The 23,429-nt window shown below is 42.7% G+C and overlaps 5 protein-coding genes across 5 annotated transcripts; 2 read left to right on the top strand and 3 right to left on the bottom strand.

Moving 5' to 3' along the window:
* Positions 1-1,379: 1,379 nt before the first annotated feature.
* Positions 1,380-2,262, top strand: clrn1 (clarin 1; the record flags this gene model as incomplete). The annotated part of the gene is made up of 2 exons (XM_044032308.1): positions 1,380-1,617; positions 1,731-2,262. Coding segments are annotated over 2 exons (504 nt in total), but the record flags the coding sequence as incomplete, so codon positions are not given.
* Positions 2,251-5,839, bottom strand: tsen34 (TSEN34 tRNA splicing endonuclease subunit). Its single transcript, XM_044032313.1, has 5 exons — positions 4,619-5,839; positions 4,257-4,525; positions 3,413-3,554; positions 3,069-3,347; positions 2,251-2,961 (listed from the first exon to the last, which is right to left on the bottom strand). The coding sequence occupies exons 2-5, from the start codon at positions 4,503-4,505 to the stop codon at positions 2,774-2,776; spliced, it is 858 nt and encodes a 285-aa protein (XP_043888248.1). The 5' UTR covers positions 4,506-4,525; positions 4,619-5,839; the 3' UTR covers positions 2,251-2,773.
* A 455-nt stretch (positions 5,840-6,294) lies between these two features.
* Positions 6,295-12,591, bottom strand: eif2a (eukaryotic translation initiation factor 2A). Its single transcript, XM_044032312.1, has 16 exons — positions 12,535-12,591; positions 11,429-11,498; positions 11,256-11,324; positions 10,819-10,937; positions 9,900-9,999; positions 9,690-9,772; positions 9,160-9,233; positions 8,941-9,085; positions 8,745-8,861; positions 8,478-8,634; positions 8,319-8,403; positions 7,892-8,224; positions 7,477-7,590; positions 7,284-7,391; positions 7,135-7,200; positions 6,295-6,631 (listed from the first exon to the last, which is right to left on the bottom strand). Exons 1-16 carry the CDS (start codon positions 12,560-12,562, stop codon positions 6,566-6,568), a joined length of 1,734 nt encoding a protein of 577 aa, XP_043888247.1. The 5' UTR covers positions 12,563-12,591; the 3' UTR covers positions 6,295-6,565.
* Positions 12,592-13,896: 1,305 nt separating this feature from the next.
* Positions 13,897-16,345, top strand: LOC122772965 (stress-associated endoplasmic reticulum protein 1). Its single transcript, XM_044031300.1, has 3 exons — positions 13,897-14,088; positions 14,588-14,660; positions 15,555-16,345. Exons 1-3 carry the CDS (start codon positions 14,005-14,007, stop codon positions 15,593-15,595), a joined length of 198 nt encoding a protein of 65 aa, XP_043887235.1. The 5' UTR covers positions 13,897-14,004; the 3' UTR covers positions 15,596-16,345.
* A 1,207-nt stretch (positions 16,346-17,552) lies between these two features.
* On the bottom strand, positions 17,553-23,429 carry mmp23bb (matrix metallopeptidase 23bb). The gene is made up of 8 exons (XM_044031566.1): positions 22,827-23,429; positions 20,723-20,832; positions 20,284-20,423; positions 20,041-20,208; positions 19,568-19,732; positions 18,675-18,785; positions 18,446-18,572; positions 17,553-18,362 (listed from the first exon to the last, which is right to left on the bottom strand). Exons 1-8 carry the CDS (start codon positions 22,902-22,904, stop codon positions 18,170-18,172), a joined length of 1,092 nt encoding a protein of 363 aa, XP_043887501.1. The 5' UTR covers positions 22,905-23,429; the 3' UTR covers positions 17,553-18,169.

The following is a 23,429-nucleotide window of genomic DNA, read 5'->3' as shown; positions in this document are numbered from 1 at the left end:
AACAGCAGACGATAGCAGTGTTCTTTGTGCTACATAGCTAAGAAGAGACATTAATAATAAATAGTCCAAATAGTCCAAAATGTGACAAAAATGTCATAGTTTAGAATGTCGTCCACATTCGTGACATTTTGGTCACATTTTGGACGACATACTAAACTATGACTTTTTGTCAAATTTTGGACAACATACTAAACTATGACTTTTTGTCAAATTTTGGACAACATACTAAACTATGGCATTTTTGTCAAATTCTGGACGACATACTAAACTATGACAATTTTGTCAAATTTTGGGCGACATACTAAAGTATGACAATTTTGTAAAATTTTGGACAACATACTAAACTATGACATTTTTGTAAAATTTTGGAAGACATACTAAACTATGACATTTTTGTCAAATTTTGGACGACATACTAAACTATGACATTTTAGTTATGACTTTTTTGTCATATTTTTGACGACATACTAAAGTATGACTTTTTTGTCATATTTTGGAAGACATACTAAAGTATGACTTTTTGTCACATTTTGGAAGACATACTAAAGTATGACTTTTTGTTTTTGACATACTAACCTATAATTTTTTTGTCACATTTTGGACGACATACTAAAGTATGACTTTTTTGTCACAATTTGGATGACATACTAAAGTTTGATTTTTTTGTCACAATTTGGACGACATACTAAAGTATGACTTTTTTATCACATTTTGGACACCTTAATATACATATCGTTATGGGCCCAAGCATTTCTGATATATCAGCTCATGAAGTCCATTACTGAAATTATTCACGCCAAAAAATGTTACAAAATGTTATCAAATACTTACATTACTAAAACAACACAAAAAATATTCACTTGTAAATAGAAAAACATATTACAAACTATATATTATTCAAACAAAAACAAAAAACAACAATCTTTCAAAATATCACTATAAATCAGTATGGGTTCCCTAATGACTGGAATGATCCCTGCGCCCCCTTGTGGCACCTCAAATGAAATCATTAGGGTATGTTGACCACATTTATAAAAAGCAATTTTCATTGCTCTTGGTTATCTCGATAATGGAAATCCATCTAGATCAACTTATTGAGTACTTGCGTAATATGTGATAAATAATAATAATAACGTCCCATCTTTTGTCCAGATCTTAGTCCAGGACTCTGAGTCTGCCGTCTTTTGTTGCCTCCTCACTAATGAGGTTTCCACCTGACTGGAACTAATGAGAGAACACAGGAGCTCTGTCCCTGTGAAGACACTGTAAAATGATTTCAGTTTCCTGTTGGAAAAAGCTTTCGAGTATTAAGATAAAGCAATGAACATATTCTTAAGGTATCATAGACTTAAACTCATGTATATTTTATGAGGTGATCCTCTGTGTCTTCCAGCTTCCTCTATGCGTCCTTACTGCTTTTTCGTCTCTTCCTCTCAGTTTTCCCAGACCTCGTGGGTGGTTTCCCCGTCGGCCTCCACGTGACCGTCGTCGTCTTCTGTGGCACCGTGATACTCTTCTCCTCTGTGGCGACTGGCTTCTTCTTCTTCAACGCCTTCGGCCACCCCTACGAGACGCTGCAAGGCCCCATGGGACTTTACTTGTGGAGCTTCATCTGCTGTAAGGAAACACTTGATCACACCTGTTCACTACAGATGCAACAACAACAAAATCTCAGGATATGATAGAATTAGAGTCACATCCATGATATTTGATCTGCCCCTGCCCCACAGGCGTATGTAGCTGTCTGGTGATGATCCTGTTTTCATCCGAGGTGAAGCTCCATCGTCTCTCAGAGAGCATTGCCAATTTCAACGAGGTCAACTTCATGTTCCAGACACACACAGAGCGCTATGACCGCTGCTTCTGGCTCTTCCTCATCATCTTCCTCCTCCAAGCACTCAACATCCTGCTGATCCGTCTGACAGGTATTCACTTCCCCTTCAGGGAGAACAAGGAGGCAGAGCTTAGTGGGGGTGCCATCGACCTCTTGTACTGAAGTGGATCAGTGGAACCATGAAACTTGTTGCCACAGCAACGAGGTTGGCCCTAAATTGCCCAGAGCCCTGACCCCACAACTGTGAGGCCCAAATCTCTGATTCATAACCCCAGAGCACAACCCCCCCCCAATCCCCTGACCTCCAGACACCTGGAACTCTGAACTAGAACGAAGAAGTGAACCCACACCAAACTTTTTTTTTTCTTAAATGTTACCAATTATTATGTACATTATGGATGAAATAAATCACTCAGTTTCAACTTTGACTTTGTTTATTGTGTTTTCACTCATTGTTAAATTAATGATTTTTACACTATAGCAAAAAACAGTAAATCTCAGACTGGACTTGTCCATGTTTACGCTTCAAATATGACAATATCAAGTTAATTCCATTAACATGTGTTTTTAATAATGAAATGAATAATCCAGATGTTAAATATAACAGTCTACACTTGGATAAAAGGGATGCTTATATTGTTTTAAGTTTCAAGGTTTTGAGACACCTAATCATGACATTCTTCTGTTCTCGGGTGGACAAATGTGGAGTGTACCCTCTGCTGGACACACTTCTGTCTCCACTTCTTCGCTGATCCTGTGCTGCAAAACCTGGCTCCAGATCTGGAGTGTGGACTAAGAGGTAGGACTGTTCCAGACATAGACCAGCAAGCAATCCAGGTCCAAGTTATTTTTGTCTCCTCTTACAGTTTGTACCATTAACCACTGAGGACAAGCAAGATAGGTGGACAGGTCAGGTCCTCAGTGTCCAGCTCCGTGTCTTCACACCATCCCACTCCACTGCAGCGACGTGTACAGCACGTTACCGTCCGTCGCTGCAGAGCACAGTAGCACCGTCTTTTTCACATTAGAGCCCAGACGCGCCACAGCGAGGACATCCAGCAGACACACAGATTCGTCCAGGGACAGACAGACGGCGATGAAGTGGGCATGGAAACGAAGAGGATCACCTGAGGACAGACGGCAAGAAAATACCACAAAAGGTCCACAAATGAGAGGTGAGGTGAAGCATCCAATTATGTCAACATGGACAAAATTAAAAACCCTGTTAGCTTACCTGGGTAAACAAGGAAGTCTCCTCCAAACTTCCCTGCTGATGTCAGGTAGAAGCCCCGTCCCCTCAGGTCGCTGAACACCTGATACCTAACCTCACAACGCGGGTTGTCCTGTTTCCTGATTGGCCAATTGGCCTGCAGGAATGCCCGGTCCTCATGGCAGTAAGTTAGCCCCACCCTCGCTGTGCTCAGCTGGACCGCAAGCGCAGACAGAGGGAAAGTAAAGCTGCAGTCAAGGGCCTCCAAGCGGCGCTGCAGGGCCTCGTCTGAGGTCTGGGGGTCTGAAACAGAACATCAGATTACAGGTGACATGTCAGGTCGTCGTTGTCGTGACACTGTCTCTCACCTGTGTGTGATGAGGTCATCGCCCGGAGCAGTGCAGACTTCCTGTCCTCCAGAGCGAGAACCCTCTGCTCCTCATAACTCTGCTGCTGCTCTGCCTCATACTGCTTTACACACTGATGAACATCCGCCCCTTCTACAGCACACTGGAGACAAATCAGACAACAAATTCACCTGGTTAACTCACCTAGATAGTGGCACGTTAACTCACCTGGCTTGGGGAAGGTTAAATAACTGGTTCGTACCTAGTGGTGCGTTAATTGATATGGTTAGTGTTTGGCAGCAGGTTGACTCACCTGGTTAACAGCAGGTTGACTGACGTGGTCAGTGTTTGACTTACAATGTTAGTAACAGGTTAACTCACATGTTTTAACTGGTTAGTGTTAGGTTAATTCACCTGGTTAGTGGCATGTTAACTAACCTGGTTGATGATTTGCAGCAGGTTGACTGGCCTGGTTAACAGCAGTTTGACACAACGCTGAAGTTAGCATCTGATTCTGCACTTAAGGGGAAATTAACTGAATTCCGACTGTTTGTCCACTGATCTGTTTTTTGTGAAACTTCTTGATGTGAAAACACTTTAGACGTTTTAGATAAGACATTAACTTTGCCTGACACCCACTACTGTATTTGTGAAACTTTTAGTTTATTTATGTAAATGCTAGGGAGTTTTTGTTTTAAACCTAGACCACATTAGACCAGAAAACCATTATGTTTTCACATCAATAAGTGTCACAAAAACAGACCATCAGTGGACAAACAGTCGCACTGCACGTTCAGTTCATTTCCCCTAACTTTCCCCTTAAGTGCCTAATCGGACGTATCCGATTAGTAGCAGGTTAACTCACATGTTTAGCAGCAGGTAGTGCAGCAGCGGCACAGCGCTCAGTCAGCAGACGCTCCTCTTCTGGCAGCAGCAGCAGTGGTCGTCCCATTCGTCCATTCTGCCGCGGTGTCCTGGGCAGAGACCCCAGCAGAGCACCCACCAGACCCTGAGACCGGAACCACTTCAGGTCCTCGATCCTCCACAGCAGGGGGGAGGAGTCACACCAACTGAGACCAACAGCATCAGGCGTGGAATTCTCCTCCTCCATCATCAGATCCTGGTTACCAGACACTAAACAGTACAGATCAACATTGATCATCAATCATTAAATCTGTGATTTGATGAGACATTAAGATATTTAGTATTTGTTTGTTCATAACTTACGCCTTTACCGGCCATCAACGCAGGTGCCGCCCCCTCTTGTGCGCTACGACTGAAAAACAAACTGATCCCGATGTAGTTTGAACTTGATTAGTCTGACGATTTTAACCAACACAAAATAAAATCGACAGTACAACCACGTTCACAAGAGTCCTCACTTCGTGGTTCTGTGTTTCCGCACGTGGTCGCTGCGACAGTTTGTTATGTACACCGTCAGAGTACGAATATTGCACCAGTCTGAAAGAAAGTCAAGTGCTCCGCCCACTTCAACCGCCCATGTAATAAAAAACGAGCATACACACCATGGACGTGTTAGAAGAACTGGATAGAGCACCACCCCCTCTGTCAGCTGTGTACGAGCACAGCAAAGCGCGGTCATGTGGCATCTCGGGAACGTCGCTACTGTTAGGGAACCTTACGATATGAACACGGTATGAGAAATGTGAATACATGAAGGCAATGATGGGATTTCTTTTACAATTTTTAAAATATTATGATAAAGCAGGTTTGAGTTATTTCGTCGCTCATCAGAATTTATTTTCAAACTTATTATCGATGCATTAACGGGCTGCTGTGTGGATTCATTGAGGAGCGGAGATTGACATCATCGTGAACACGGGGCGGAGGCTGTGTGCCGGAAGTGACGTACTGAGGCCCAATGACTTGAATAATATAGCAGTCGAAGCTTACGAAATATAGCCTTTATCGTGACATATTTTTACTTGTTACATGGCCTTACCGGGTCATCTTGGCCTTAACCCTAACATCACTTCTTTTCCATGCCTCGCTCTAAACCCCGGGGGGCTCTTTTCTCAAAATCCTCATGGCAAAGGCAAAAAAGCTTTCTACCACTTGACTTTTTTGTTCCATAACCCTCGGGATCTTTTAAAAAGTTTAAAATGACTGTCTCACTGCGCCCAACCTCAGCAGCAATGACACACTGCGAGAGGCCTTGCTGATGCAGCTCAACAATCCGACTGCGTTCAAAGAGAGAAAGCTTTTTTACCTTTGCCGTCAGGAGGTCATGACAGTGTGGATACCTGACAGAAAATGGCACGGAAGCTTTAGGCTTTTAAAGGCTGTGGTCTTTAACTTTGAACCTTGTTGAGATCCAACAGTTCAACATGTAAATTCTTGCAATTTTTCAACTGGTCTTAAAATTTTGCTCAGGAGTGTATTTGTGTCTGCTCTGCACACCTTCTCAAATCCACAACCTCATGTCTTTTTTATTTACATGACCCAACAGCAGCTGTAATATTTCTCATGGAATGGTGGGGATTAGGGGGACCATGCTAATCAACTTTCAATGTAATATTAATACATATTTAAATAAGTATAGGAACGGTTTAATTAAACAATGTAGAAAAGAAACTAAAAAACAATAATTATCTCACCTGAACTCTCGTGTGGCACAAGTTTTTTTTTAATTGGTTAACCCTTTGAAGTTTAAAGAAAACTAAATTTTAAAGAAAAGTCTTGGTCATACTATCGTTTAAAATTGAGTTTTCTTGTTCCCATCCAAAGAGCATTTATAACCAACCAGGAAGAGCTCCAACAGATAACACCTTTCTAAAACTGGGTTATTTAAATGGCACACAAGGTTGAAGTTGCATGGGATTTACACCAACATTTATTATCTTGATAAAATTAAAAGAAGTCAAAATGGATATATACACACACTCATTTAAAGATTTTATTTACTTTAATGTGGTGTAAACCTAAACTGACAGAATATGTGATATTCATTCTTCATTTCACCTACATTACCCAGGATTTCAAAGGCTGAACAATGACATGAACATTATTAGTCTGTTCATTAGCCCCACACTGCTCACCTGTTGTCAGATGTAAATGAAACCTTAAACATTTGTATTATAAAAAGAAGAAGAAGCATTCCTGTAATTTTCTTAGAGTTGTGGGATTTGGAGAGGCCTGTAGATCCTGCAGCGCCTAATGTTCAATCTGCAGCTCTTCCAGCTCCTTCAGCAGCTGAACCTCTTTCTGGATTTTCTCCAGCTGCAGAAAACACACACACACACACACACACACACAGACAGACCTGATTACTTCTGTACAACGAAGCAGGATTAGTGGGTTTGCATGGTATGTTGAGGTTTAAGCCAGATTTTGCCATGTGAAGAAGCTGTTGTGTTTTTTGGCTGTGATATGTTTTAAACTGATCATAGCTCAACATAATAATAACCTGTTACTCCTGACTAAAGAAAGCCACACACGCTCAGTCAATTTGTGTGGAAATGGAGTCAGTGACACAAATGCCCCGTTTTACTGGAATGCACATATAGCCTGATGAAGAAAACCTGGGTTGACTGGGTCAAAACCTCTCGTTTGAACGTAAGGTTTTGTCAAGTGAGCTCACACAAGAGAGCCTAGCATCGTTGAACATGCTACGTAGCATAGCCCTCTGGTTTCCTACTGATCACCGACCAATAAAGCAGGGAGATCGACTAGTGCGGGAAATAACCACATAAGAGGCCACATGTCACGATGATGTCACTTACCTGGTTCTTCTGCAGCTCCTTTCCAGATGCCTGCTGCTCCTTCAGCTCCTCGATGGCTTTGAGTTTCTGAAACACAGAAACATGCAATGACCAATCACAGCACAGTATAGGAGTCTGACGCTGGGTCATGTGACCAGTCTTCTTGTCACCTTCTTTAAATTCTTTATCTTCTTGTCCATCTCCGGGTCCCCACTGCTCGGCTCTGATTGGCTGCTACTAACAGGGGAGGGTTCAGACGGAGGCTCCGGCTTTGATTCCTGTAGAACCAAACAGAGGGATCAACACACATGATCAAAACACATCATATACCAGGTGTGTCAGCAGGTGAGTGTGTCAGCTGACCTGTTTTGCAGCTTTCTTGGCTTCTCGTTTCTTCTGGTTCTTAAGAGCTGATTTAGAAAGATTCTTCTCCCCTGAAACACCTGGACGCAAGTTCTGAGGAGGCTCCTCTTCATGCTGACAGACAAGTGAGACAGATGGGTAAGACAGACATATACAAGTGAGACAGACTACAGACATCAACTGCAACCAGACACCAGCAGTCAGTTACACTGGCGTCCACTTAAATGTGTCGTGCTTCATTATCTATCTTCCTCTAAATAGGAACACAACAAAAAAAAAAACGGACGTTTTTTCATACGAAGAGCTGAACTAGCAATTGAGACCTTTAAGTCCTCAGGAAAATGTTTACTGATATCATAATTCAAGTGAGAAGTAGGCTCATTTTCACATTGACTTGTTATGGTTCTTTCCTCACCAGTTTGGTGCTGGGCGTGGCCGGCAGGTGTCTCAGTGCAGGTGGGCGATAAGCCTGTGTGGGAGGGGGCTGCGTGGTGCCCAGCTCACTGGGTACCGCTTGGTATTTGATGGGCCGCTCTGGGAAGGTCCCGTCAGGAAAAGGCTGCCACCGAACCTCCCACAACTCTGAGCTTCCCTCCACATCCCACTTCTGTAGCACAGAGCCCGTGTAGTGCCAGATCTTATAACCATTACTGACACGGAGCCGCGGAGAACAGGTTGCCGTGACGACATGCTCACCATCGGGACACCAAGAGAAATGGGTGGAGTCTGGAGCCTGAGGTTTGGACACCTGAGAGTAGAAAGCGAGGTCAGACCGTAGACGATTTAGGTCAGAGGAGAATGGATGTAAAGGACAAAGGTCACAATTTAGCCTCTCCTCTTACCTGTTTGTACTTCTTTACATCCCAGACCTCCATCTGACCCCGCAGGTTCCCAAAGCCAGCAAGGACCAAAATATTACCCTGAGGACTGGAAAGAGAAAGTAGAATCATCCCACAGATGTGGGTGTGTGTGCAAGCGTGTGACAGGATATTGGTTCTCACCTGTAGTAGGCAGCATTTCTTGGTCCCGTTCCAAAGTCAAAAACAGGGTCACACTTTAGGTTGAAGACGGTGGCTTTGGCCGGCATGAAGCCATACACCACGCAGAACTCGGCAGAGTTTGGACTCCACACCACATCATAGATGGGGCCGTTCTTTGCTGTTTCAAACAAACAAAGACAATTCATCAGTCCTGATGCCGTTGTCCAGCCAAAGACTGTAATATGAGGACAAGTCACACAATCAGTACAGTACAGTTAGTGGACTCACCCAGCTGGACCAGAGCAGTCTCTCCATTCACCCCGAGGTAGTGCAGTGTCTGTTCACCATAATAGGAAGCCCCGGTCTTGTCCACCTCCGTACTCGCTGTGACCAGAACTGCCGTGGCTGTGACGGTGTTCAGAGGTTCAAAGACAAGTTAGTGTCACTGTCTCACTCCAGTCTGACCTTTGACCTTGACTCTCACCTTTCTTGTTCCACTGCATTACCACTCTGTCAGCCTTGAAGAAGCTCTTATTGGCAAGTGCTGCAGTTGGTCCACCGAGTGCAGGATACTGGTACAGACGGACAAATGAGGGTGCTCCTTTACTGCCCGGGACATAGACTGCTACCTGGACAGACAGGAAAAAGAGATAAGGGGGGACAGATGGACACAGGTGAGACAGATGTTCCTGCAGTCCTTTACCTTACTGGGCTGAACTCCAGGTGACAAGGCAAAGTCTGAGACTTTCTGCATGTGAAGCTTGTTGGCGATGGTGTCTGAAATGACAAAAAGATGACGTCTGAACAGAGAGATGAGTGTGGACACAGCTGAGCAGATCGTCAGATCTTAGTGATCCGCTCATAGGGGAACAAAGTATGACTGTTCACACCCGGCATTAAAATGCATCCTGGATGGGTCTCCTGTGACAACATTAGACTGGGTCTGTGTTCAATCACACAAGGGCCTCTTTTACACCTGGCATTAAAATGAGTTTCCTGTGATTCGATTGCAATCAGATAGCGCCTGACCACTTGTAGGCACAGGTGTAAATACACCCGAGCCTCAATGAAGATGCATCTCCGCTCCACCCACAACTATGTGAGCAGAAATACATATGTTGCTCCAGGCACAGCTAATGTGAATGCGGCGACTGTCAATTAGTTTGTGTGCGAAGCTAACTGGAGGCTAATAAAGCTAACACAAGGCAAACAAGAATCAGTGTGATTTCTTACTGAAGTCATTGTTCTCGTAGAAGTGCAGCTCGTTGTTGACACTTCGCACACAGAGCGTTTCATCATCAGACCAACAAGGACACCTGCACATGCACACAAACAAAAAACTTTATGAATACATTTATCACATCTTTATCATCTCTCATTTATCATGTGGAGCTGCAGCTGTTAAATACACAAACACGCACACACACACACACACTCACTGACCAGGAGTCGACCTTCTTTTGATACAAAGCTTTGATCAGCTGACCGCTCTGTATCTGCCACAGCTGGAGATTCGCTTCACCTTGAGGATTGTCCTTGGTCTCTTTAAGACAGAGACAGAGAGACAGACACATTAGACCAGGGGTCACTAACCTTTTTGAGACCGAGAGTGGGTAGAGAATAATACACAGGGCTACCATATTAGCATTTTATGCAATTTACCATCTAAATGATGAATATTATGCATTCAATTGCATGCACATTAATTCCAGTGCTTACTCCTAACAATTATCACAGTTTTATTTCTAAACAATATCAATTATATTTTACTGAGTGATCATATGAACATGCAAGTGATCCTATGAAATCAAAATATGTATAATTTTTGTTTTATTAAACTGTCTCTTCATCGGTTTTTCACACACAAACACACACATACTCTGTCTCAGTCAGGTAAAATCTTCGTCATTAAAACTGTGCAGGCACCTTATTGACTGCCCATGGACAAACAGGTGCTCACGGGCACCATGTTGGCGACCACTGCATTAAACCAACATCATCATCAGGGCCAGTCCGAGCTTGTACCTATTTTGCAATTCACGTTTTTTTGACCAAAGAACTGACTACAGGTCAGAAAAACCGGTTCCACTCTGGCACCAGATCTCTGTTGCTGTAGAAGCAAGAATGTTTGGGGGCCAGACAAGACCTGATAACAGTGTAAAATATCTGTCCCTAAAACTGTGCAGTTGGACATTTTACAAGTGAAAACGTGTTTTCGGTATCTGCAGAAGTCCGATTCTTAAATGGTTCCCAGGTTGAACAAGCAATAGCAACGAGGTCACCTTGGTGGAACATGAGTAGGTCTGCACTAAACTCATCCAGTAAACTCTCAACTCATCTCACTCATCTCACTGCGTCTTACTGCTGTATGGTTGCCAGGTGACCAGGACATTGTTCATAGGAGACAATTCCAGCAGAATCGTCTTTGGGCGTTCAAGGGATGAGACGATGGAGCCATCTGAGGATTTTACCACGGAGACTCTGAGACACAGAAAGACAGGACAGACATAGAGTTGGGAAAACAGACAGACTTGTATAAAGTGATTAACAGGTCTTAAAGGATAGTTACGTTTTTTAAGTTTGGTTGTATGAGGTACTGAAACATTGTCTGTCCTGACTTCACTGTGCACAATACCATAACCAGGAACCAGCTTAAGATACAACTGTTTGCCCTATCAGAAACCTTGGCAGTCCATATTTATAAAACCTGTACTATCACTTAAATGTCAGCTCTGTCTCATGTTCGTTTGTCTCCTGTTCACAAACAGATGATGCACGAATGTTCATGCTGATAGTTACTTGTTTCCGTCACAGCAAGAGAACAGCGTCCCATCTCTACTGAAGGTCACACACTTGCTGGCCCCGACCCTGAACAAAGAGCACACACACAAACACATGCTCTATCACTGTGTGGTGATGATAATGATGACAATGACGATGATGATGATGGTGATGATTTGAGTGGTCTTTACCTGAAGATGGCTGAATGCTGCTCACACTGTGGAGGCCCATGGAGCAGAGACGTACCATGTGAGCCGCGCACTGAAACAATACATATTTGTGGAAAGAGCGTTACTTAAAAAATTGCTCACACAGAAACAGGTGAGGTGATCATGGTCACCTGAGGGTGAACATTGATGAGGTCACTTCCTACCTCACTGAGCTATTTACTAATGTAGCGCTAATTCAATCTGTGTTGATGATGTTTCTGATGAGGGGCATGGATCCAGCTGAAAGCTGAGTCAGTTGATGACTATCAGGTTCCAAATATAATGATACACGACCTGTATTTATATATACCCTTTTATTGTTTGTAACTTAACACATCAGTGTAAATAGGTTATCTCCCCAAACATTATACAGCAAACCATTTTCACATTTAATCGCTACACAGGATATTCACTATCAAGATCTGCAATGTCATTGTTACTACTACGGTTACATATATCCACATATATTCACTTTTTGCTAGTAAGATCCAAACTATTATTGCCATTCATGTGTTTGGGATTTTTCACTATAGATATCTACAATTCAGTTTCAGATAGCTAAATATCTGTCTAGTGTAGGGACAATATACGATATCACGTGGGGTTTAAAAATAGTTACAATAGTGACTTAAAAACCCTGTCCAACTCACCAGCATACAGTGCTTGTGATCTATTTTAATGTGCCAACAGGGAGCTGCATCTTTCCTGAAACTGTAATTTTGACTAGTAAGAATCACGTCACAGAAATCTGCAATTGTAATCCCAGATAGTGGGAACTCCCAAAACAGACGTGACGTCACAGCATATTACCTGTTTACAACCTACATTCACCCACATAAACAGAGTTGTTGGGTGCAGCCACTTAAAAGAACATTTACAGCGAATGTGTCAAAGACGAAAATGCATTAAAGTTGAAATGTGCCTGACTGAATGTCTGCCAAGTTTGGTTTAGCCTGTTTTCCACTGACACAGCGGGTCAGCTTGGGGCCGCGGGCCAGTGTTTGAGTGTGACCGTGTGGCCGCAGGTGTTCCGGTTCATCTCACTGCAATTGCACAAAGAGTATTTAATGAAAAGTGAAATCACCCACCTGCTAACAGCGGGACTGGGGGCACCATGTTTTCATGCGTGCGTGTGCCGGAAGAAGAAAGAGCCGTGACCTGGAAGTACGTAACGGCAGCGAGGGGCGGGTCAGTCAGTGCCACATCAGCGTACATACAGTTCTCCGTGTAACACGTCGTCAATAAAACTACACGGACATCTTCTAAACAACGTTTTTGACGTCACATTTGATGTTTGAAATCACACCACGTTTATTTTTTAATAAAATGACACATTTTAAAAAAAAATAAATGTATACATTTTTCAGCTACGTCAAGTTGTTTTATAACAATGGAGAGTAAAACAACTTCCGTTTTCAAAATAAAAGCAAACGCAGGGGAACAAAAAACTTTAGGTTAAGAGAGGACAAAATCACATAACTGTCAAAGGTGAAATATACATATTACTTTGTTGTTGTATTCCACGTCTTATAACGACAGATTATGTTTTGGCAAATCATTTCACATTCATCATCATAAAGAGCAGAAATATACAGTGCATGTGTCTTAAAAACGAGAAAACATAACTATTTTTAGAAATCTTTCAAAAAACTTGTTTAAAATTTTATTATTATTTATTTGTCAAATAACAAACTGGATTCACATTTTTATACCTAAATTTGAGCGGGCTCACTGGGCTTCTCTGAGAAGTCAGAAATTAGTCAAGCATTAAAACAAAAAACTAATTCAGGAATACAAGTAAATAACTATCTTAATAAAGAAAAAAAAAAGTTTCCCCTGTTTTTTTAATAAAACAGTAAATTTGAGAATTCATAGATAACAATAATAATTACATTTTAACAGTAAAAAATATAATTTCGGTTAAAGAGCTTCTACATACTGGTTACAGCAACATAAAAAATCATTTTGTAAATTTAGGGCAGCTATGGCATAAACCTTACATTGTGCAGTGGTCTAATACATTTGCAACCAAATATACATACAATTGAAAGGAAAAAGTCACAAAAACGATGGAGAAAATATATTAAACAAACAAAAAATAGTTTTACGCAAGAGCAGAACATTAGGTTAATAACTGACAACTGATTCAAATTATTATAGAGATTACATAAACCAATACTGCATTCAGCACGGCACACTGTTTTTACTTTAAAAATAAATTCATATTTTCCTGTTTTCTTTCCTGTATTTGATTGATTTACAATCAATTAACTCTTGGTACGATGTTTAATTAAAAATATTTTTAAAAATAGAATAATAACTCTGGATTTAATTTGAAGGACAAGACCGGACATTTCGTTTTGGGAGGCATCAGCTTTACGCGGAAGTCTGTGGGAGTTGTGGGACGTTGGGGGTGGAGATGAGGCGGGGCCTCTGGTTTTTGAGTACGTAGACAATTTGGAGAGTTTCTCAGTCCGTCAGCGTCCGGAGTGAACACCGACCCGATACCGACCTGTAACCGAATCCGCGAGTCAAACACCGGAGAGACAGAAGCAAAAATGGTGGCGAAGCAAAGAATCCGCATGGCGAACGAGAAGCACAGCAAGAACATCACTCAGCGAGGGAACGTGGCCAAGTCAAACGTGAGTATTACAACGCGCTCGGAAATTGAGAAATCGGTTAAAATAAACTATTTAAAACACCGAGATTGTAATCAAAGTCTGGATGTTCTAGAGATCCAGGGACAGTGAGGGGCTGAGTCCGGGTCCGGTTTACACCGAGACTATCTGCTCCTCTGGACTGACACCTCATCAATACTCTGGCTGTGTGTGATCAGTACTGTGTAATCACTTCAACTGTGTGTGATGAGTCATGGGTCTGTTTCTGAATGAACAAACAAACAAACTTCAACGATCGATCAGTCGACGATTACATCAACAAGTGTATACGTTTTTGATGTGTGTTGGTTAAATGGGGACACAAGCTGGAAAAGAGCAGCAGTTACAAATGCTGTGATGAGTCTTGTGAAAGTTCAGGGAAATAAATAATCACACGCCTAATTTATAAGAACAACAACGTCACTACTCTGACTCTTCTCTGTGATTAGTATAATTAATGTGTGTGTACGTGTGTGTGTCACAGAGGAACATGACTGAGGACAAAGGTGTTGGTCCCTGGCTTCTTGCTCTCTTCCTCTTCGTTGTTTGTGGATCCGGTAAGTTTTCCACTTCTTGTCTATTTTGTATAGCGATTACTTAAATCAAAGTGTTTAATTAACTTATACTCTGAGATACAGTTGATGTTTGTTTGTCTAACACCATCACCACTTGGCTTTTTGTTAACATTTCATGTGACCTGGGTCAGTTTGTTGTCTTAACCACAGAATTAATGTCATTTTGACTTCACACAGAAAATCACCTGGCAAAACCGGTGTGTGTGTGTCTGTGTGTCTGTGTGGACACATACACTCAGGGCTAAAAGATAAAGTTGGTTTATCAGACCAGATGTGAAAAAGACGAGGCAGTGAACAGAAGGCTCACTCTGACAGCTGAAATTGACACATTCCTGTGTATATATACTATGTACTTTGTGGTGTGGGGTCAAATTCAAAAGTTTCAATTCTGGCCACATAGCAAAATGGTGACTTAATAAACTTTACATCAGCCCAAGTCTACTATACTTTAATAGTGTGTTCACTCCTTAATTCTGCTGTTATAAACAGCCATTTTTTTAACAGGAAACTAACATTTCTATCTCTCTTTAGACTGCTCACTACTCACTCGCTTACACTAAAGTCCATAGGTAAAATGAGTGATTTTTACATCTTTGCACTCAGGATTTGTTGATCCACTGCTGCCTCTATAATAGTAATTTCAGTTGTGTTATTTTACGACTTTGGTGTATAAAATATCAACAAACAGCAGCTTCTTTCTTGTGAACATATTGTAGATGTAAGGTGATATCGACTTAAGTTATTACTTTTTCTGGTGTCTAGTTAATCAAAGTGCAGTCAGCTCTTGTGTCTGAGAACATCGTGCAACTATACATTTACAAAAAATAATGTAACTATCCCTTTTAATGCTACTTCTTCTGACTCTTTTCTCTGCAGCCATTTTCCAGATCATCCAGAGCATCAGGATGGGCATGTAAAGTGATGTCACCAAAAGGGGCGGGGCAACGACGCAGAGCAGCTGAAGACTGAGCCATGAAAGCCAGCATCGTCAGACGCATTGTCGTGTTCCCACCCGAACCTGAACCACCAGAACATTCCTGAACTCTGACATTCCTGCCCAGAATTGACCAAACAAACCCTGAGAACCAGCCCCGCCCCCGTCGAACATCACCCCCCTGATAACCAGCGTCTCTGCCTGTTATCTATGTTGATTTAATGTGTTGCCACCCACTGACCTTCTCAGTGTCTCTCCTGCCTGTAAACAAGCCATACATGTGCCTTTCTCTGTTTACCTGTGTTTAAGCCCCGCCCCCTCTGATTAAACTTTGGGGGGGGTGCGGGCAGAGTCATAGTCCAACCTGCTCGTGTTTTTCCGCAGCCAAAATAAATGAATCTCTATGTGATGAGAGTTGGTCCTGAGCTGAGCTCGGGTATTTCCTCCTCCTCAGACACAAGTTAGAGGACAAGGACAGACCTGAGCTCAGGTATGTCCTCCTCTGAGAATGATGCGTCTTACTTCTCCACAAGAGGACAAGACGGGGGGGGGATGAGGACAGACCTGAGCTCAGCGGTGTCCTTGTCTTCCTCCTTCTCAGAGGATGTGATGAAGGTGATGAAGGTCTTTTGAATCAGAAGGTTGGGAGATGCTGACCAGGTGTGTGCCTGCACTGTGTGCAGCCTCATCTGAACAATCGTGTTCACACAATAAAGTTTGATTTGAAAATGGATGTCACGTTTGTCTCATATGTCATAGTTCAGGACTGTCCACATGTCCAGTGTGAGGACATGGCTCAGGGACACAAAGATGAAGTCACATCTCTTTCAGTCCTGTGCTCTGATTGGCCCATAGCTCTCTTCAATGACAGCACAGGACCAACCAGATTCAGCTCAATGTCATTGCAGTAGCTCGGAGTGTCAGCATGGTGGTGCTGTTGAGACAGGGTTACTTGTTTATGACATCACATGACTAAAATTTAAATGATGCATCTTGATGTTCATTTCTTTATCTCACTGTTGACAGCTTTGTGTCCCTTTGTAATCCGCTCACTCTCCCACACCAAAGTTCATAAAGGAAATCAGCACTTTTCGCTCACTGTGACACAGGAGATTGAGGTTAAGGATCCTAACCACCTAAGTCACCTGAAAACTACTAACAGATGTATCGGTAGATCAAGAACTCCTAGTTGATGAACTTGAGCCGAGTTGCAAAATCGCAGATTTTCTTTAATGACTTTGCTGTGGGAGAATGTTCAAACAAACTTTAATTTCCTGTTGGAAAAGGCTGGCTAACAGTGAATTTAAGCAGTTCATTTGTTCTTTAAATATGATACATGTGTTCCTACCTCAAACACCCTCTTGTCTCTTATCCTCATCCCTCACATGAAGTGTTGTCTGCAGCTGCTCTGCAACAACAAATATTGAAACGACATTTAATTAGACCTTTGTTTTAATATGAATCGTAGAACAGACAGAACATGTGGTGTAAAGGTGAAATGAAATCTCAGTGATGCTCAAACTCCTCCCCAGAGGAAAACCCCTCTGGCAACAGCTTAGCAGTGCATTGTGGGTGAAAGAAGTCAAACAGTGGACATGTGTAAAGCTTCCGTCTGTAACTGTTCATATGTAGGAACACACAGGGGGACACGGACAAATGTTGAAGATTATGATCATGGATTCAGTTTTCAAAACAACAAGGTTGTATCAATTTCAATAAACGCAGCATTTTCTATTAAAAACTTTACTACTAATAAAAAAAAGTTCAAGAGACAAGTCAGTGCCAAGTCTGAGCGATGATCAGATTCTAACGTTATGAATTGTTCTATATATATATATATATATATGTATATGTATATATATATATATATATATATATATATATATATATATATATATATATATATATATATATATATATATATATATATATATCTAGAAAGAAAAAAATGTAATAACTAAATACAAAATGTGTTTTCACATTTGACAAGCAGAGGGCAATATCAGTTTAAAGAGGATCAGGTGTTTGACATTATTGGTCAGGGAGATTAAGCTCCACCACATGAGCCCTGCTGGATGATGTCATCAGCATTAGATGGTCTAAATTCAACAGAGCTGAATTACTTCGTGTGGACAACCCACTGAAGACACCGAAGACATGATGTCCTGGACGAAAGACAGCCCGCTGAACTGTTACAGGGATGCGTAAACAGACACGCAGTGATCCAAGCGGGAGAATGAGGTCATGATGTCCAGGAGTTTTCCTGAAGAACATGAGAACACAAGGACATGATGCTGAAATTGTTACATGGACATGAAGTCAAACCAGGGCTTGTCCATTAATACTGTATTAGTTTTTCTTTGAGTAAACAAATCTCCTTTGTACAGTATCTCTGAAAATTGGTTGTTGAGTCAGTATGTTTGTTAGTTGTTGTCTCTTAAATTTGTTTGTAGTTGCCATTGTTTGTTGCTGTCACTCATTGTTGTTGTTGTCCTCCTCCTCTGCCTGTGTCCTGAGCTGTTGGACAGATGTGTCAGGACACTTGTTGTCATTGTCCTCAGCTGTTGGACGGCTCCTCTGGTTTAAGTCGGATCGCCCAGGAGTTTGCAGATATAATGTCGCCACGACGATGGATGCGACAGGTATAGACACCCTCGTTGAACTCATTGGCAACGATGCGAAGGTCGCGGCCCTTCATGATGATGTAGCCAGGGATGGAGGTCAGGATCTGCTCGCCGTCTTTATACCAGCTGCGGGACACAGGAAGTGACATCAATGAGTCAGGCTCGGCCTTTCTGATTCAGCATTGATTCCACATTGATAGTCAACTGACCTGACTTTCGGCGGAGAGCGCGGATTTTTGGTTCCACACCGGAAACCGACCACCTTCCCTCGCGGAACCATCTTGATCTTGACATTGGCTGGAGGCGGCGTTGGCGTGGCAACTGCTTCCAGAGGCTCTGTAGGTGAGACAGAAGTACAGACAGAAAGTCACTTTCCCACCAGAGGCAGGTGGAGATTCATACGACACTCGGAGGTAATGAGCGTGTGGTCAGACTCACCAAAGCAGAGGTCACAGCGCTGAGGACAGTTCTTCTTCATGAAAGTCTTCCTCCGCTCACAGAAGCCAAGTCGAGCCCAAGGATCACAAACTCGTTTTTTGTCCAGACAACCTAAACACAAACACACAAAGAAGCCACTTATAGAACAACAGCATGTCCACAGTACATGTTGTCCTATCCTTGCTCTAAGACAGCAAATGAAGCTTCAGCTTCCTCTAAAATGTTAAACTATGTACTGTGCTGTATTTACATTTCAACACTAAACATGATGTAGAACACAATTAGAGCGTGTCACTAGTTCGCTCAGAATCAGATCAGTCTATCACGGATGACGGATCGCCTTACGTGATTTCCATATTCACGTAGCAGCCTAATCCTCTTCACTACAGTATATATCCTGTTCATGTAAACATGTTGGATTCAGAGCAACGGCACCCACCTCTGTCTCCTGTTCTCTTCTCCAAACACACATCCATTTATCAGACACAAACAACAGACTTTGGACCCTTCTTGAGTCCTTTGTGATTTCAACTGATTATGCTGGCTGCCCCCTACTGGTGGGACAAGTGGAAATTATATAAGTAATATGTACAGTACTGCTCATAAGTCTTAGGCCACCATTAGATTTGTTGTTATGGTCATTAGCAATGCTATAATGACCATACAGGATAAATATTTCTCAATCACTTTAGTGGCACACTTCCAGAAAACACGGGAAACAAATATTCAGTATAAAATAACACATTTTCCCAGAAAATGTCATGTAATTAGTGTGACCCAACCCATATCTGCAGTGAAAAAGTTCTGTCACACCAGGTTTATTCAAGATAGCCCCAAACACCTAAAACATCAATAAGTAAGACGCACATGCGCAGCAAGATGTTTGCGGTTACCGTAGAGACGCTGGATGCCCCAGATGTCGTCCTGAGCAACGTTCCTCTGTCCCGTGTAGGTGGCATTGGGATGCATCAGAGCCTGGGGGTCTCTGGAGTGCCACAGGCCGAGAGCGTGGCCGATCTCATGAGCTGCCACCTGGACCAGGTCGTTGAGCCACACACCTACAGGAGAACGCAGTTAGTTCAGAGAGTTCACTGAGAGGATCTCTGACCCCGAGTCCAGATTATTGAACAAACAAAGGTGTCTGAGATGCAGCACCGGAGATAACAGAACCTGGACCTGAGGTGGATCCTGGTTCTTGTTCCATTTCTCTCGTTAAACCTCAGGGTGTTGAGTCTATGTTGACAATGTTGTGTGGTACTTATGTTACCGTAACACAGTGTCTAGACTGTCTGTCACTGCGTCTCTCTATCTCTATGTCGCTGTCTCTGCCCTAACTCTACGTCTCTGAGTCTCTCTCTATTCATACCTTGTTTCCAGCTGAACCTGGACTTGCCGAGGATCCAGAACTCGTGGTTGTCGAAGTGGATTTCTCCTCGTGGTGGCAGGAAAGCATGAGCCAGCTCACCATTCAGACCGTCAAAACAAGGGTGGAGAGGAGACGACCAGCAGTCGGTGTGGTTGAAGGTGTAGAAACCTAACACAGACACAGGGACCATGATTTTAGATTCATAAAACCACAAACCTCAACTCCCCCGTCTCCTGCTTGTACCTATGGTGATGTCAGCAGTAGCATTTCCATCAGTGACCTCACAGAAGGTCAGAGGAGACACATCACTCCACTTGGTGAAGGCGATGCTGATGGCCTTTCTTGTGTCATCAGCGTTGAGAGTGTTGGGAAACTTGATGATTCTAAGACAAAAAAGAGACTCTGCCCCTTCACTATCTGGGTTATTTCATTTATTTACAATAGGGCAGAGTTTAACACAGAGTCTGAACACCAAAGCTCCACTTTCTATGCAGACTGACCGGCCTTCAGGAATCTGATCGATAAATCCAGGCTGTCTAATCAAAAAGCAGCTGATCAGGCAGGTTCAGCTGAAACACACTGCTGCACTGCAGAGCATCATGGAAACTGTAGTTTTTTGGGGCAAAAATCACCTGAACCTACAGGTCACCTGGTGACACACCAGTAGGCCAAGCCCTCCCACCTGTATGTAATGTTGTGGTGCGTCCACTTGTGTCCCACCGGGTTGATGGCGTAACGTTTGATTCTTGGGCGCTCAGTGTGTGAGTCTGTCACTCTGCTGCCACCGCACACCTGAAAACAGACAAACTAATGAGCGGCATTCGCTGATCTTTGTTTATAATCTGTAAACTCGGACTCCTTTGAGCAGTGAATTTGACTGTACTGACTGTCAGAGAGCCCAGACCTGAATCTGAATCTGAATCTGAATCTGAATCTGAATCTGTATCTGGACTTGGACCTGGGTGTGTTCCTGTGGGTGTCAACGTGGCACATACACATATGTTCACATATGTGAAACACTGTCTTCTTTTTCACTCTTTGGTGTGTTTCTCCTTTGACCCCGCCCTCCCTCCTCTCAGATGTCTGTCACCCACATGTGAACTGGCTCCCCCCTCCTCCTCCTTGCTCTAACTCTTGTTTGAGCAGACAACAGTTTCACAGCTCAGAACAGACTCAGGCTACATCCATTGTACTACATATACATTTGAAAAACATGTTTTCCATAAAAGAATCTACATCTGCATCCAGACAAGTGTTCCAGCTGTGTATCAAAAGCTGTGTACAGCTACGTGTATCTAGAGCAGAATTCACATATTTGAAAAAGTGGATGTAGTCTCAGGACAAAAGCCTACATGATGCTACACCTGAACTAGCCTGAACAAGTGTAACCTTGTGTCAGTGCACTAACCTAAACGCATCAGCAGGTTTAGTTCCGATGCACACATCAGGAGCACAACCAGTGGTCGTTGGGTGTAATGGAGCCGCTACAATCTCTGTATTCTCATCCACATCCCTGTTGAGGAGCTGGGAGAATTGGGAAGACAACTGCAGATAGATGGAACTAGAAGAAACCATGACATGAACGGTGTCTTCCTGGGTTAGGAAGTCCCAACTTTTCCTTCTCTGCAGGTACGGTAGCACCTTTAGCCCAGATGGCATCACGAGGGTCCTCACCTTGCAGGCCGTGTGCCCCAGATTGTGCCCTCCTTACCAGTGGAGGAGGAAGAGTTGGGACCTCTGTACTGAGTCTGTAGTGAGTTGAAGTCCATACTGAGTCTTAGCCTGTACTCTGACTGTCCCTCTGAGTATGAGCTTTCACCAGCCAAAGGAAGATACAGAGTAAAATAGAATAAAAATGGAATAAATCCTTTTAAAAACTCATTTGTGCCATCTATTTTGCTGTCAACGTTAAGATCGGTGCAGTACTGAGATAAGTGTGCAGTACTGAGGTCTGTGCAATGCTGTTGGCTGGATAATTAGAATGTAAATGGTTTTAATTTATTTTCCTATTCTACTTAATTATTAACTGTGATTATGAAGAGTATAGCTTGTATTTATTGAATGCAGCAACACTGAGCCCAAATCACATTTCCCAATGGAAAAAATAAAGTATAACATAATTGTATCGTATCGTATTGTATCGCACTGAGTCTGTGCTGAATTTGCAGAATCATATAAAGCAGTGGTTCTCACGCTTTTTAGAAAATGTTGAGCTCTCAAAGAGACTTCTCACAGGAGGCAGATATATTCCCAATAAGATAAATCCCTCTCTCATCATCCTCCTCTCCCTCACATATACTTCCCACACTGGTATAGTAAAATTAGATTAAGATGGAATGAGCGATAAGGTGACTCTTGTTATTATTATTTAATTTAATTTAATTTAATTTAATTTAATTTAATTTAATTTAATTTAATTTAATTCAATTTAATTTAATTTAATTTAATTTTCTACACACTCCACTCAAAATTCCTCAGCTCCACTCTGATCACATACCCTGGTTTATAACAGTAGAACAGTATTTATGATTTTCCTCCACTGATTCTTTCTACCCCACTGATGGTAGCCTACACGTACCACAGTGTGAGAACCATAGCTATAGATTATCAATAACTGAAAAAAAAAGTGATTTATCAATGTTCTTCAGTTTGATCTTTGACTAAAACAAGTTTGACCACTTTAACTTCACAGTTCAGTTGTTTTTTTTCTTATCTCTTTTGTCTCTGGAACTTTGTCTCTGATGATTCATGACTTCATCAAAGACTCAATGATTTCATGAACTAACCTTCATTATCATCACCAGCAGCAGCAGCTGAAGAGGAACCATGATGAGAACTGGACTCAGATCCGACACATGACGCATCTGTTCATCAATCAGTCAATCGATCAATCAATAAGTCATTGGTCGGTCAGCCCGTGAGCGCGCCACGAGGACAATGTTCGAGAGGAGAAGATTAAAAAGAACCCGGAACCCTCAGGACTTTCCTAGACCCGTGGAAACGACCTGGACACGCGTAAAACCGCCGCGCGCCCGCGGAGAAAAAAAAAGATTTAAACCGTCCCGGATAAGCCCAACCGTTGTGAGTTTGTCCTCGTGTGTCCTCTGTGTCAGGACCAGGTGATATCGGTCCCTCAGTGTCCAGGTTCTGTCGCTCGGCTCTGAGACAAACTGAGGGAAGTTCGCGGACAGCGCGCTTGCCGCTGCAGTGGGGCTGGTCCGGAGGGGCGGGGTGAGGTGCGTGCGTGTGTGTGTATGTGTGTGTGTGAGTGTGAGTGTGATTTCACACAGTTCACTATCGGAACACGGACGGTCTGTGACCTCAGCAGGACTCCGGCTCTGTTCTCACCACATAAACAAACCCTCAGACCTCTTTTGGGTTTCCAGAGG

This window comes from Solea senegalensis, linkage group LG8, assembly GCF_019176455.1.
Source record: "Solea senegalensis isolate Sse05_10M linkage group LG8, IFAPA_SoseM_1, whole genome shotgun sequence".
NCBI classification, from domain to species: domain Eukaryota; kingdom Metazoa; phylum Chordata; class Actinopteri; order Pleuronectiformes; family Soleidae; genus Solea; species Solea senegalensis.
Note: the sequence above shows the minus strand (reverse complement) of the source record. Positions and strands in the feature narration are given on the sequence as shown.